Genomic DNA, 16,053 nt, shown 5'->3' with positions numbered 1-16,053 from the left:
TACACAGGGGGCCAGTTCACTGTCCCTCAGACCGTTGGAGGGCCAGACTATAAAAAAAACTATGAACAAATCCCTATGCACACTGCACACACCTTATTTTAAAGTAAAAAAACAAAACGGGAATACAATATTTAAAATAAAGAACAAGTAAATTTAATTCAACAAACTGACCAGTATTTCAATGGGAACTATGCTCCTCTCGCTGACCACCAATGAAAGAGGTGCCCCTTCAGGAAGTGTGGTGGGGCCAGATAAATGGCCTTAGGGGGCCGCATGCGGCCCGCAGGCCGTAGTTTGGGGACCCCTGCTCTAGAGGTCTTGAGTGTAAAAAAAGTCATGAGTCTAAAAACTAAGGATTTTATAAAAGTATGACTGGAGATTTGGAGCAGCTACTATGAACAGACTATTGTGGAGTTGGTATGTGAATTCATCTAGTTGTGAACGCTACTAACAAATACAGTTACCGCCCATCTGTTAAGTGTCTTTCAATCCAACTGAATATACTATACAGTAGACTCCCATTATCTGTGGGGAATACGTATTAAGACCCCCAGTGAATGCCTAAATCTGCAAACAGAACCATATTTTATATGCTAATTTTTTTCCTATACATTAAATGATATTTAATTTATAAATTAGGTACAGTAAGACATTAACAACTAGTAATAAAAAAGAACAATAACAATAAACTGTGATAAGTTATGTGAATGTGGTCTCTCTATGATAACTGATCTGATAACCTAGCTGGCTATAAAGTGACTAATGGGCAAGGAGCAAATATAGTGTGGATACACTGGACAAAGAGATGATTCACATTCCGAGTGGGACAGGTGAGAGATTTCAACATGCTACTTAGAAAAGTGAGAAATGAGGACAAGGGAAACAAAAGAAAAAATAAACAAATGGGATTACAAACTAAAAAGTTTCTGCAAAACAAAGAAAACCATCAACAACAAAAAAGACAATCTACTGAATGGGAGAAGATATTCACCAATGATACATCCAGTAAGTTAATATCCAAAAGTTATAAAAACTCATACAATATGCATGATCAGGAAGTGGTGCAGTGGATAGTGTCAGACTGGGATGCAGAGGACCCAGGTTCGAGACCCCAAGGTCGCCAGTTTAAGTGCAGGCTCATCTGGTTTGAACAAGGCTCACCAGCTTGAGCCCAAGGTCGCTGGCTCAAGCAAGGGATCACTTGGTCTGCTATAGCTCCCTAGTCAAGGCACATATGAGAAATCAATCAATGAACAACTAAGGAGCCATAACGAAGAATTGCTGTTTCTCATCTCTCTCCCTTCCTGTCTGTCCCTCTCTGACTCTGTCTCTGCCAAAAAAAACCCCAAAAACTCATATAACATAAAAAAATGAACGATTAAAAAATGGGAAGAGGACCTCAATAAACACTTTTCCAAAGAGGACTCAGATGCCAATAGATGTCTGAAAAGATGTTCAACATCACTAGTCATAGAGAAATGCAAATTAAAACTACAATGAGCTCTGGCCAGATAGCTTGGTTGGAGCATCATATCAGAGCACAGAGGTAGCCAGTTCGATCCCTGGACAGGGCATATCAATGTCCCTGTCTCTTACTCCCTCTCCCTTCCTCTCTAAAATCAATAAACATTAAAAAAAATTAAAACTACATTGAGGTATCACTTCACACCTGTCAGAACAGGTATCATCAATAAATCAACAAATGTTGGTGAGATGGAGAAAAGGAAACCCTTGAGCACTGTTGATGGAACTGTTAATGGCCTAGCCAATATGAAAACCAGTATTGAGGTTCCTCAAAAATTAAAAATAGAACTACTTTATGACCCAGCAATTCCACTTCTGGGTATTTATCTAAAGAAACCCAAAACACTAATTTGAAAAGATGTATGTACCCCTATGTTCACTGCAGCATTATTTTGTTATTAAGTGAAAGGAAGAGGGATAGAGACAGATTCCTGCATGTGCCCTAACTGGGGATCCACCTGGCAACCCCCATCTGGGACTGATGCTCGATTCAACCAAGCTATCCTCAGCATCTGGGGCTGACACTTGAACCAATCTAGCCACTGGCTGTGAGAGAGGAAGAGAGCAAGGGGAGAGGGAGAGAAGCAGATGGTCACTTATGTGTGCCCTGACTGGGGATTGAGCCCAGGACGTCCACATGCCAAGCCGATGCTCCATCCTTTGAGCCAACCAGCCAGGGCCAACTACAGCATTATTTACAATAGCCAAGATATGGAATTAACCTAGGTGTCCATCATTGGATAAAGTTGTACATTCATACAAATGAAACCTTACCATTTTCATCAGTATGAATGAACCTAGGATATTATGCTAAGTGACATAAGTCACAAAGACAAATACTACACAATTTCACTTATATGTGGACTCTAAAGAACAAAATAAAACAGAAACAGACTTACACATACAGAAAGCTAATGATTGCCGACAGGAGGGGGGTTGGGGAGCCAGATGAAAAAGGTAAAGCGATTGAGAAGTACAAATTGGTAGCTAAAACACATCCCAGGGATATAAAGTACAGCATAAGGAATATAGTTAGTAATATTGTAAAAACTCTGTACGGTGCCAGGTGGGTACCAGGCTTATCAGGAGGATCACGCTGTAAATTATATAAATGTTTAACCACTATGCTGGACCCCTGAAACAAATATAAAATATGTGTCAACTATAGTTGAATTAATGAATGAATAAATAAGAGGTGAGCAAACTTATGACATCACTTAGTCAAGATTTATTGCAAAACCTGAAATCATTCAGACCAATCAAAAATGGTACTATTACAATTTCTTTCATCAATAAAGTAAAATTTAAAAAAATGTAAGATGCCATTACCTAACTCCTAACCCACACAATATACAATTTTCAAGTGATGGCAATTTAATAAAATGTAAGGTGACACATATCAAAGGACTTCCGCACACTTACTGAGGACATAGGTAGCAGCAATCTATTCAAACACAAATCTGGTTTTACACTTTTCATGTGTTTCATTCTTTATTTCATAAAGCCACTGATACTTGAGGCTTCTTTCAATACAAGATTTATAACATGAAATTACAGTTCCTAAGTATTTTTAGAGAAAAAGTCACACTACATAGGCTATCATAAATTCATATACCAAAATGTAAAACATAATTCCACTGAATTTATCCATGCTTCCCCTTTTCTAACATTAACTTTAAATGTTATCCTAATACCTTATAAATGTGTATTTTGGTTAAAATTAGTTTGTGTAGATTAGAGAAAAATGATTTGTAATAAGTTATCTTTAACATTACCTCCTACATACATGTCTTCATCCCCCCACCAAATCTGTTGCAAAGTGAATAATACAATGTCCGGCTTCAGGGGCCAAAAGAACCTATAATCTTAATTTCCTAAGTAGCAAAAAATTTCAACTTTCTGCTAATATAAACGAAAGTCTCCAATAGTCAAAAATCACTTGTTAGTTGTTAGGCGGAAAAAATGTATAGTATAAAGATTATTTAACTTAAAACTTATTATTTATACCTTTCCCCAAGCTACAAGCACTCTTATCAAATTACAGTGTGCATAACTGAAACAATTTGTTTTGCTCAGGAACATATAATCATGTTAAAAAATAAATAACTTTCTATTTCATAGTTAATTGGCTCTTACACAGTATCCATAGAGGAAAATAGTATTTTGTGTTCTTCAGGAAACTGGTATATATACATGAACTGCTACTGTGTTCGTTTAAACTTTGCAAAAACCTAAAGATTAAGCTTTTGGGGCTTTTTTATATAGTAAAGGAATGGAATGGTAGAGATAGATACAATCCTTTGTAAGTCATAGGATATTATAAGTGGAAAAAAAAAACTTGGTAAAGGCGATTAGTTAAAGGAAAAAAAATCAAAGTCAAGAAAGATGTTGAAAATACCTACTCTTAAAAAGAGAAAAGTGCTATACAACACAAAAATGAAAACTACAAACTCAAAAAGCACTAATTTTAGTGCTTTAAGAGAAAGACCAAAAACAAACAAACAAAAAAATAAACCACAAAAACCTGACAGGAGAGGGCATCTAAGCCAATTAGAACTGAGGCAGCTATTAAAAAAATGAACACAATACAATGATTTGACCTCACAAATGAAATGATTAAAGTTTCACAAATCTTCATGTTTGTAGTAATATATTAATGCACAAAATATAAAAATTACAAAGTATGAATCTCCCCCCTAGATTTACAATAGACTATCAATCCGTTTAATACATTTACTCTTATAAACCTTCTCTGCTTAGCAGCACATGCTGTTCGAGTACATACATGATAGTATTTTACCACGAGAATCACTTTTCATCTCAAACTAGTGATTCGCCTTTTTACCTATAGTCACATTTCATTTTCCTTGTAAGACAGTTAAGACCTTTCTAGTGGTAAACTTCAGCCACACATTACATAAAAAGAATCTTGATTTTTAAAATGAATCTTTTCAGTACTACAACATAATGGCTTTAATTGAACAGCTAAAGCATAATGATAGTTACACTGTACTATTCAAACTAATTCACAGCTGTAGGAAAATGTTTAGTTTTTAAAATATAACCAAGACGAGACTGCATAGTTATGAGCAGTAAAATACAAGAAAACAGTGAATGATTAAATAAGATAATTTTTCATCAGTGGCCATTCATTATTTTGCTTTTAGGAACCAGGAAGAAATTGTCTTCTTTGACTTTCAAATGTTCTGGTAAATCTAGTCGTTTCTTAGCTTCCTCAATATCACCTTGAATTGCTGAAATCAGTGACTCTGCAGAGAGAACACACCAGGTAAAGATGATGAAAACTGCTGCTACAGGTTTTACTACTCCTTTGTTCAGCCTCTCCTAAAACTCCCCTCAAGGCTGGTTGTCTCTGGAACAGGGTGGTGGTCCAGTAATTGCATGTTCTAGACATTCTTCCAGACTTAAGTAAAAAGTCACAGTACACAAAAGATGTCTCAGTGTTAGTGCAATTTCTCAGAGAAAGGTATTAGCAATAAGGTGCACGCAAATACCAAGTGGAAGAAACAAATATTCACTATCAATTCACTTCAGCATTTACACTTGTAAATAAAACTCTACAGTTACAACTATCACTCTACACTAAGATACTTGATACCATGTTTCAAATGTTTTGATTTGTTTCTTACACCAAGCATTGCAAAGCATCCATTATTCATTACAGTTTATTAATTCTTACTTGTTCCTTAAAATATGAAAAGGAAATAAAGACTTTATGAACTTTATACTATTGGAGAGGTAGCCAGCCTGCTGGGTTTGAATCTGTGGTCCATCACTTACTATGCTACCCTGGGCAAATTATATAACCTCTCTGTGCCAATTTCCTCATCTGCAAAATGGAGAGACTAGTTCCTCATATGGTTGCTGTGGGGATCAAATAAGTTAATTCATATAAGGCACTTAAAATAGTGCCTGGCACACATTAAATGTGCAAATATTAGCTGTACTGCCATGGTTATTATTAGTAGAAGCAGAAGTAGCTGAAGTAATACTTAAGATGATCTAAGAACTTACCTAGAGAATCAAAGTTCTTTTCTGGTCTAAGGTAGCCAACAATGGCCACATTGAGGATTTCCCCATAAAAGTCTTCTTTGAAGGTATGCATGATATGAGTTTCCTATAATCAAGAAATGTTTTTTTAAAAGATTGCAATCAGATTACAGAATACCTGAAATTTAAAATACATACATTTATGGAGAAGTAATTTAAATGAAATAATGAATCCTCATCAAATTTTGAAAGACAGGTTAAAATCTAAATGCCGTGCCTCCATTGCTCCCATTCCTGGCCCTGACCTTACATGTAAACATTACTACTGAGTAACATAGATGTTGTATCACAAATCTGGTATGATTTGCTGTTTATAAAAAATACCACCCTGGACGGTTGGCTCAGTGGTAGAGCATCGGCCTGGCGTGCGGAAGTCCCAAGTTCGATTCCCGGCCAGGGCACACAGGAGAGGCGCCCATCTGCTTCTCCACCCCTCCCCCTTTCCTTCCTCTCTGCCTCTCTCTTCCCCTCCCGCAGACAAGGCTCCATTGGAGCAAGGATGGCCCGGGCGCTGGGGATGGCTCCTTGGCTCTGCCCCAGGAGCTAGAGTGGCTCTGGTCACAACAGAGCGACGCCCCGGATGGACAGAGCATTGCCCCTTGGTGGGCAGAGCGTCGCCCCCTGGTGGGCGTGCCGGGTGGATCCTGGTTGGGCGCATGCGGGAGTCTGTCTGACTGTCTCTCCCCGTTTCCAGCTTCAGAAAAAAAAAAAACAAAAAAAACCCAACATGCAGCAAAGTAATTAAGTCTTATCAAGGTGAAAAAAACTGAACACAGACACCAAAGGGGTAATGGTCAAAGTATTAAGAGATGTTACCACCAAGAGAACGAGTTCTAAAGTTACTCAGGATCCATGAGTCTCTGCCACACACCAGTTACAGAAACTTTTGAAGGTTAGGCAGAGCTGAAGGCTGATGTGGGGCAGAAGAGCCCAAGCTGGTTCCTGATCCGGGAATGATGGAACAAATGGGTACAACAAGTGTTGAAGCAAAGTGGTGCAGAAGTCACTCTGAAATCCGAATTTTAGTAGGTTCCTATAAAGAACAAATCTGATGCAGAGGACAGAGCACTGAACCAGGTTAGAAACCCCAAGATCACAAGCTTAAGTGTAGGCTCATCCAGCTTAAGTGCAGGGTCACTGACTTGAGTGTGGGGTCACAGACATGACCCAAGGTCACTAGCTTGAAACTCAAAGTCACTGGCTTGGTTAGAGCCCCCTGGTCAAGACACATATGAGAGGCAATCAAATGAATAACTAAAGTGCCACAACTATGAGTTGATGCTTCTCATCTCTCTCTCTTCCTGTCTGTCTGTCTCTCTAGCTAAAAAAAAAAAGAAAAGAAAGAAAAAAGAAATATGAGTTCAAAAGGCAGAGAAACCAATGTGAAGAGCAAGCAAATACAGTTGAGGCTGGACTAGGATGGTGGCAGTGGGAAGTGAAAACGTTACAATTTAGAAATGTAACTTAAGATAGGGTTTATTTTGAAAGGTATGACTTAAGAAAATCTAATCTATAAAGTGATCCTTAGATCTGAAGCAGCTATTACAAATCAGCTAAGAGTATTACTAGATCATTCAATAGCAAAATCAATGAAGAGATAATAAGAGCAACTTATGCTTAATAAGAATGGCCTATTTAAAAGAAATCAAACATGAAAATCTGAGTTATTCTTTCTTACCAATATAACAAGTTCACCCTATACATTTAAAATAATTCAGTCCATCAGCCCTGGCTGGTTGGCTCAGTGGTAAAACACTGGCCTGGCATGTAGATGTACAGGTTTGATTCCCAGACAGGGCAAATAGGAGAAGCATCCATCCCCTCTAGCTCCTCTAGCTTTCCTGGCGACCTCTGCCCTCCCTCCCCCTCCCCTACAGCCATGGCTCAATTGGAGTGAGTTGGCCCTGGGCATTAAGGATGGCTCCAGGGCCTCTGCCTCAGGCTCTAAGAAGATCTCTGTTGGGATCAATGCCCCAGATAGGCAGTGCATCGCCCCCTAGTGGGCTTGCCAGGTGGATCCTGGTCCACGCATGTGGGAGTCTGTCTCTGCTTCCCCTCCTCTCACTGAATTAAAAAAAAAAATGTAGTCCAAAGAAAAAGGGAAGAGAAAGAGAAAATATCATGAGATTTTTATATTAAGGCAAGTTCTCTTTGTCAAATAAAATAACCTAGTCTTTCATAGTATTTTTGGTTTGTTGGAGGGTGGGATGAATCATAATCCTTTAAGATTATTAAAATGGGCTCTCTCTATGTGTCCCTAAGTAAAATTTTGCATGCAAATTAAGGGGAGCTATGGATTTTACGAAGCCCATTAAAAATATCTTGATTTAAACAATTGAAAAGAAGGAAGTAAGGATATTAGAAACAAAACTCTTAAAACTCTTAATAGAGCTTTGGTTTTGTTAGATAACTAAATCATTTATAAAAGAGCTTATGTTAAATTCAAAATGTCTAAAAAGAAGCTAGGCAGTACTGTAGGAAGAGCACCAAGTTAAGAATCAAAAGTCTCAGGCTGCACATTTGGCTACAGGCATACCTTAACCTCTCGAGCTCTGTTTTCTCATCTGTCATTGCGGGCTTTGAGTTAAATAACAGACGGTGCTGCATGACTTTGTACTATGAACCAATAAATTCGACTTGCATTCTTCATTTCAGCAAAATTTTGAATAGAAAGGAAACTAAGATATGTAAGATCTTGACACTATTACAAAACATTATTGAGAGAAATGGTAAAAATGTCTACTTTCCTTAAATTATTTACAGATTCAGTGTTATGCCAATCAAAATCTTGGGGGGGAGGGCTTAATGACAGAAACTGACAAGTGATTCTAAAATTTATAATGAAATGCAAAAGGCCAAAATTATTCAAGAAATCTTGAAAACAAAGCTGGAGGACTTATACAATCAGGTATCAAGATCTATTATAAAACTATAGAAATTAAGACAATGTGGCAATGGCCCCAGGATAAACGAGGGCTATATACCATGCAATGCTTGAGTGTACTTTGGACTCACACATATAAAGTCACTTGACTTAAGACTAAGTTGACACTGTAGTGCTGTCAGGAAAAAAGAGTATTTTCAATAAATGGGCTGGGTCATTATCTGTATGAAAATAAAATTTTGACCTATATCTCATACTATACTCAAAAATAATTTGATGAGAAAAGCAAAACAAGCCTTTAAGAAAAAATTTTTAAAAAGAAAACAACTACAAATATCTTCATAACTCTGGAGTAGGCAAAGATTTCTTAAATAAAATACAAAAAGTACTAACTATAAAAGAAAAATGATGAATTGAATTATATTAAAATTAAGAACCTATGATCTTCAAAAGGCATCATTCCATTAAGTGGGCAAAAAAGCAACACAATGTGAAAGATATTTGCAAGATATAGTTCCAACAACGGAAATGGATCTAGAACATATTAAGAACTTCCTTAAGTCAGACAGTCAATCCAATTTTTTAAAAAGGGAAAAAAACTTGAACAGGCATATAATACATTTCTGTTATTGGCAAAGAAAAACGAAAAATTCTGAAATGCATGAACCTCCTCCCAACGGAAAACTGAGTTTCTCCTAACTATCAAAGTACTCATAAGGCATTTGTAACTGGCTCTGTATAGTAACAGTTCTGTTATATGAATAGCTTAATAATAAAAAATTAGTCATGGGAAAAATTAGTCAAGGTAGTCTTCCCTCCCTTTTATTTTCTTCCTCATTCCTTAAAAATAAATAAATAAATAGTTCTTTCAATTATTTTCCTTATTTATGCCAAAAAATAATTTTCACATCCTTAGTACTCAAAAATAAGAGAAATATTGAGCACACACTAAGTATTTTAAGCACCAGTTCTATTGCTTATACCAGTAATTGGCACTGCGACACTTTTTTAGATTTTACTGATTCATTTTTATAGAGAGGAGGGGGAGAGAGAGAGAGAGAGAGAAGAGGGGAGGAGCAGGAAGCATCAACTCCCATATGTGACTTGACCAGGCAAGCCCAGGGATTCAAACCAGCGACCTCAGCACTCCAGGTCAACGCTTTATCCACTGCACCACAGGTCAGGCAGCACTGCAATTTGCCAACTGTGATAGATTTCTCTTCTATAAACTTTCAAAGAGGATGAAATTTAGATGAACTATAAGTGTTTTTGCCACACTTGAGCTAATTGAAAGATTTGGCTTCATCCTAGTAGATTAAGAACTTCAGTTATGTGGGTCCTATGAGAAGAGCAGAAAGTATACCTCAAAGCAGTTTAAAACAGGAAAAAAATCACCTTGCAATTTTATCATAAAGCACCATCCAAGTAGTACGCAGTTCTAAGTTAACAGGGTAACCAAGTAATTAAGGGGTGAATGAATTAAAAACTGTGGCAAGTTCAATTTTATGAAACATGTTCTTAAAACACTTTTTACCTTAGTAAATACATGAGCAGTTATAAAAATTAAGACTGATCAGGTCGTGGCTCAGTGAATAGAATGTCAGCCTGGGATGCAGATGACCCAGGTTCGAAATCTCAAGGTCAATGGCTTGAGTGTGGGCTCATCCAGCTTGAGCACGGGGTTGCTGGCTTGAGTGTGGGAACATAGGAATGACCCCATGGTCGCTGGCTTGAGGTCCAAAGTTACTAGCTTGAGCAAGGAGTCTCCAAACTACAGCCCGCGGGCCACATGAGGCCCCGAGGCCATTTATCAGGCCCCTGCCGCACTTCCGGAAGGGGCACCTCTTTCATTGGCGGTGCCGCTCACATACAGTACTACTTCCGGTGACGCAGGAAGCGTGTCATATCACCTGTCACAGCTAGCAGTGACAAATATGGAACCGGACATTGACCATCTCATTAGCCAGAAGCAGTCCCATAGTTCCCACTGAAATACTGGTCAGTTTGTTGATTTAAATTTACTTGTTCTTTATTTTAAATATTGTATTTATTCCCATTTTGTTTTTTTACTTTAAAATAAGATATGTGCAGTGTGCATAGGGATTTGTTCATAGTTTTTTTATAGTCCAGCCCTCCAACGGTCTGAGGGACAGTGAACTGGCCCCCTGTGTAAAAAGTTTGGAAACCCCTGGTCTCCAGGCTCAGCTGGAGTCCCCCTCCCCCACCCCTGGGTCAAAGTACATATGAGAAAGCAGTCAACGAACAACTAAGGTGCCACAACAAAGAATTGATGCTTCTCATCTAAGAATTGATGCTTCTCATCTCTCTCCCTTCCTGTCTGTCCCCCCCTCCATTCCCCCTAAAAAAAAATTAATATAACTGGGCTCTGGCTGGTTGGCTCAGCATTAGAGCATCGGCCCGGAATGTAGAAGTCCCAGGTTCGATTCCCAGCCAGGGCACACAGGAGAAGCGCCCATCTGTTTCTCCACCCTTCCCCCTCTCCTTCCTCTCTGTCTCTCTCTTCCCCTCCCGCAGCCAAGGTTCCATGGGAGCAAAAGTTGGCCCGGGCACTGAGGATGGCTCCATGGCCTCAAGCCTCAGGGGCTAGCGGAGCAACACCGAGCATTGCCCACTGGTGGGCATGCCGAGTAGATCCCAGTTGGGCACATGCGGGAGTCTGTCTGTCTGCCACCTGCTTCTCATTTTGGAAAAATACAAACAAAAACAAAATATATATATATATATATATATATATATATATATATATATATATCTAGATATATAGATAGATATATATGTATACATTTAAAACTGTAAAAAAACTGTAATTTGTAACCCATTTTATTTTCTACAAAATTTAAAAAGTAGCCCTAGCCGGTTGGCTCAGTGGTAAAGCGTCGGCCTGGCGTGCAGGAGTCCCAGGTTTGATTCCCTGCCAGGACACACAGGAGAAGCGCCCATCTGCTTCTCCATCCCTCCCCCTCTCCTTCCTCTCTGTCTCTCTCTTCCCCTCCCATAGCCGAGGCTCCATTGGAGCAAAGTTTGCCCGGGCGCTGAGGATGGCTCTGTGGCCTCTGCCTCAGGCGCTAGAATGGCTCTGATTGCAGCAAAGCGACGCCCCAAGATGGGCAGAGCATCGCCCCCTGGTGGGCGTGCCGGGTAATCCCGGTCGGGCGCATGTGGGAGTCTGTCTCCCCGTTTCTGGCTTCGGAAAATACAAAAAAAAAAAATTTTAAAGTAAATCCATCAAAATTATTAATTTGTTATAGTGCACAGCATATAAAATGTAATTTAAGAGTGTATATGCTATTAAAGTTGGTGTAAATTCAAATTAATTTTTAGAATGTTAAATGGAATCTCCATGGTAACCATAAAGAATATCAATAAAAAGTACACAAAAGGAAATCAAAATGTCACTGCAAAAAAATCAACTGAACATAAAATGCAGTATAATGGAGGAAGTAATGGACAAAAAAGTTATAAGGCATATAGGAAACAAATAGCAAAATAGCTCAAGTCCCTCCTTATCAGTAAGCAGTTTAAATGTAAATGGATTAAACTCTACAAAGGGCAGAGATTAGCAGAATGATTAAAAAGATTGGGCCTACACTTACAGGAGATTCACTTTCGATCCAGACATAAATAGATTGAAAATGAAAGGATGGAAAAAGTTATTCCAATCAAATAGTAACTAATACTTCACTTTCAAATCCTTCAAGTCAAAACTCTAGAATTTAGACTCTGTGGTGATTACCACTGGTGTCCATACCATCACATTCAGTTACAGAGCAAAATACATTCTTACCATGGACTTTTTTGTATTCTTGTAGTATGGGTTCCATCCTATGCTCACCACCATCTTATGGACATCTCCACTTCCAACACTGGCCCATCCATAATAAATGCCAGTGGACACATCAGCTGGAAGATTATCTACTACTTGTTCAGGAAAGTTAGCTTAAAAACAAAAGTAGACATTCTGAGTGTCAAGAATACCATATTATTTATAAAAACCGCATGTAAAACTAGTCCAAATAATTAGGCTCACAAGATTCCTACGGCTTTGCCTGTGATTGTTAATCGCACCATTTCATAACCTAGATCGAATTTCTCATATATATATATATCTATACACACAATATATAAACGATATATATATACAATATATCGTATATATATATTATATATTTTTAAGACTGTAAAAAACTGTAATTTGTAACCCCACATTTTATTTTCTACAAGATTTAAAAAGTAAATGCATCAAAATTATTAATTTATGTTACTGTGCACAGCGTATAAAAATGTAATTTAAGAGTATATGCTATTAAAGTTGGTGTAAATTCAAATTAGATTTGAAGGGCTTGGTTAGGAACCAGGCAGATTACACTCTCCACGTAGAAGAAAAGTACATGAACAGCTGGAATTTTTGGACCTGGTCTTTTGGCAGCACCTGAAAAGATTCTCATTTTCGAAATATCCATAAGTAGTCTCTCAACTCAAAGACTTCCTTAAATAAGCCTGGAGGCATTTTTAAGGAGGATCAAATTTTTAAGGAGCGGTTACACTACCCTTCAGATTCGGATTATTAAAAACTAATGTAAACAGACCAAAAAATAGATCCGGTTTTTATTCAATTGCCTGTATGATCACTTGGACACAATCTATTAATAGGTCAAAAAAACAAAAACGAACAAACAAAACGACAGTTGGATCGAGAATCTGGCTAATCTGTCCACATTACGTTTTCTAATGGGCCAGGCTGGCGCCATGCTTGGTAGCTCTAGGACGCCGGACAGAGGGGCGGCCAAGGGGGCCCCAAACCCAGCTCAGCCTGCCTGCCCTCACCCCTCAAGCCAGGTGTCTGGAGAACTCAAAGCCACGGGCCACCCGCTCCGGCAGCCCGACCAAAGGTCCTCCGCCTCAGCAGAGCGGGAACCCGCAGGGGGGGGTCACCTCCGTCCGCGGCGCCACGACCCGGTCCCGAGCCCGGTCCCGAGCCCGCCTGACGTCCCCCTCCCACGTGACTGGCCGGGGGCCCCGCGCCCTCCCGCGCTCACCTGTGGGGACGCCCAGCTGCTTGGAGCCGCGGCCGAAGCCCCGTACCACTTGGCCGCGGCAGAAGTACGGCAGGTGCCTCATGGCGCCGTCCGCTCGGGGAGCTGGCTGCGGCCCAGTCCGCGGGTCCGGCGGAGCTGCCGTGGAGGCGGGGCCCGGACCCCGCGGACCAGCCGGGGGACGCGGGCGGCAGCTCGCCCGGGAGGGCCGGGCGGAAGCACAACAGGCCGTGAGGCGCCGGGGGCACGACCGTGCAAGACCCTCCCGCTGCTGACCCAACAGAAGCTGCCTGGCGACTCCGAGACTGCGTCTCCGCCTCGGAAGCGGCGGCGGCAACAACCGTGAAGCGCAGCGGGGGCGACCCAGCGGCGCCCAACGATCCCAGCCCGCCGAGCGCTATGGGCCTGCGCACGCTTTCTCGGCCAGCGGACCGCAGCTCTCGCGGCTTCCGTAGTCCCGCCCCCACCGGGGCCGCCCCGCCCCGCCCCGCCCCGCCCCTCCTCCCGCGTTCGTCTTTCCTTGGATTCTTCCTTTCCAGGCCTTGCTTTCTGCCCCTAGCAATCTGTTTTTCAGCCTGGGAGCTATGAAAGCTCCCAGGACGGTCCTAAGTGTTTCTTTTCCCTACCTCGTTTTCCTTAAGATACTGACGCCAAGTAGAAACAATCTTTAGGTCCTTGTCAAACGCTAGGTTGCTTGTCATTCACTTACTCCAACCTTAAACATTTATTAAAATTCCAGAATTTCAGCTCAGAGATATCCTTTTCACAAAGGCTTTTCCTGACTGTCTGCTGGAAGTAACCCTCCTTCTGACTACGGTCTGAAGTTATATCAAAATGTAAGTTCCAGCGGGGCAGGCCCTTGTCAGTGACCAGAGAGAGGTTATAATGATGCAGTCCCACCCCCAGCATGAGAGACACAGTGGTCCAGCCACCCTCCCTCTGTAGGCTGTATCTTGAGAACTTACTAAACCTGATGAAAGGCATGATCTTCACTGCAATGTAAATTTAGGAGCCTTCTGACACTTAGCGCTTTAAACATTACTTCCTACAGCTCCTGAAATAAATATTGTATACATGAAGTGAATCACAAAGGCATCCTCCTGCCTTGGTCTTGAGAGGGAAGTTATAATTGATCTCCTTTACCTTTCTCTACTGAAGAGGAGCAGAGTTTGCCATCCCAAAATATGCCTCTTTAGAGATACGGATATTTTAATCTGGTTAATATATTTTAAAAAAGCAGATGTGGGAGAAGCTCTGAAAACCAAGTAAGCCTGACAGTCACATTTGTAAGGGTGTAGGGTCAGCAGTCTTGGCTATTCACATGCAGGTTCCCATTGAATTCAGACAGAGGGTAAGACCAGGTGGTGGCGCAGTGGATAGAGCGTCAGACTGGGATGCAGAGGAACCAGGTTCGAGACCCCCGAGGTCGCCAGCTTGAGCGCGGGTTCATCTGATTTGGGCAAAAACTCACCAGCTTGGACCCAAGGTCGCTGGCTCGAGCAAGGGGTTACTCAGTCTGCTGAAGGCCCACGGTCAAGGCACATATGAGAAAGCAATCAATGAACAACGAAGGTATCGCAACGAAAAAAAACCTGATAATTGATGCTTCTCATCTCTCTCTGTTCCTATCTGTCTATCCCTCTCTTTCTCTCTGACCTCTGACACTCTCTCTCTCTCTCTCTCTCTCTCTCTCTGTTCTTGTAAAAAAAAAAAAATCTATTTAGAAAAAAGAAACAGTGGAGCCAAAAAATGGTGGGCTATTCCTTTATTAAAGTCTTGCTGTAAAGCCAGTAGTCTTGCTGTAAAGCCAGTAGCCACGGCCACCATCACAGCTGCCTGGCCATGTAGGTTCGCATTTGATTCGGACAGATGGTAATGATACCATGGAGCCACGAACTGGTGGGCCATTAGCTTTAATCCTAGCTTGCATCTGGCAGGCAAGAAATACACAGTGGGAAAACACTTCCCTTTCCATTCAGGGCTCCCAAAGCCACTGATTTATCCGAGTTTCCTAGGATCAAAGGTTTGTACCTCACCAGCCTCATTCACCTCTGTTTCCCATCTCCTTCTCTCTGCACAAACTCTGCACGAACTGGCTTCTCCTTCAGAACTCTGCCATCTTGGCTGCTTCTCCTCTCCTCCACATGGCCTTTCTCTGCTCTGCTCTCTGCTCTCCTCCTAGAACGTAATCCCTCTTCCCCGGAACAAGGTAATCTCTTTTCCTTTTAAAACCTTTTGGTGTGAAAGCCCTCCCCCAACACATATTAACATAATCATGCCCATCCCAAGCAAGAAGGGCAACTAATATTATCACCTGGGCGAGGGGCTTCCACGTGGGCAGTACCATCTTTAACAAAATGAGCATAATATATTTTATTTGCCCAACACTTGCACTGGCCAATGAGCAAACACATAGGGTTCCCAAAGCCACTGATGCAGTCTCCAGTTCCACAACCAGGAGAATCTTCTCCCGTTTCTCCTAAAATCAAAGACCCCACCAGTCTTAGCAGAGCTCGCAAA

The 16,053-nt window shown here is 40.9% G+C and overlaps 1 protein-coding gene across 1 annotated transcript; it reads right to left on the bottom strand.

Annotated features, from left to right (window-relative positions):
• Positions 1-2,729: 2,729 nt before the first annotated feature.
• On the bottom strand, positions 2,730-13,921 carry RFK (riboflavin kinase). The gene is made up of 4 exons (XM_066257061.1): positions 13,537-13,921; positions 12,285-12,436; positions 5,560-5,662; positions 2,730-4,793 (listed from the first exon to the last, which is right to left on the bottom strand). Exons 1-4 carry the CDS (start codon positions 13,616-13,618, stop codon positions 4,663-4,665), a joined length of 468 nt encoding a protein of 155 aa, XP_066113158.1. The 5' UTR covers positions 13,619-13,921; the 3' UTR covers positions 2,730-4,662.
• Between the last annotated feature and the right edge of the window lie 2,132 nt (positions 13,922-16,053).

Source organism: Saccopteryx bilineata, chromosome 2 (assembly GCF_036850765.1).
Source record: "Saccopteryx bilineata isolate mSacBil1 chromosome 2, mSacBil1_pri_phased_curated, whole genome shotgun sequence".
In the NCBI taxonomy this organism is placed as follows: Eukaryota; Metazoa; Chordata; class Mammalia; order Chiroptera; family Emballonuridae; genus Saccopteryx; species Saccopteryx bilineata.
The sequence above is the reverse complement of the archived record's forward strand: the minus strand, read 5'-3'. Positions and strand labels throughout refer to the sequence as shown.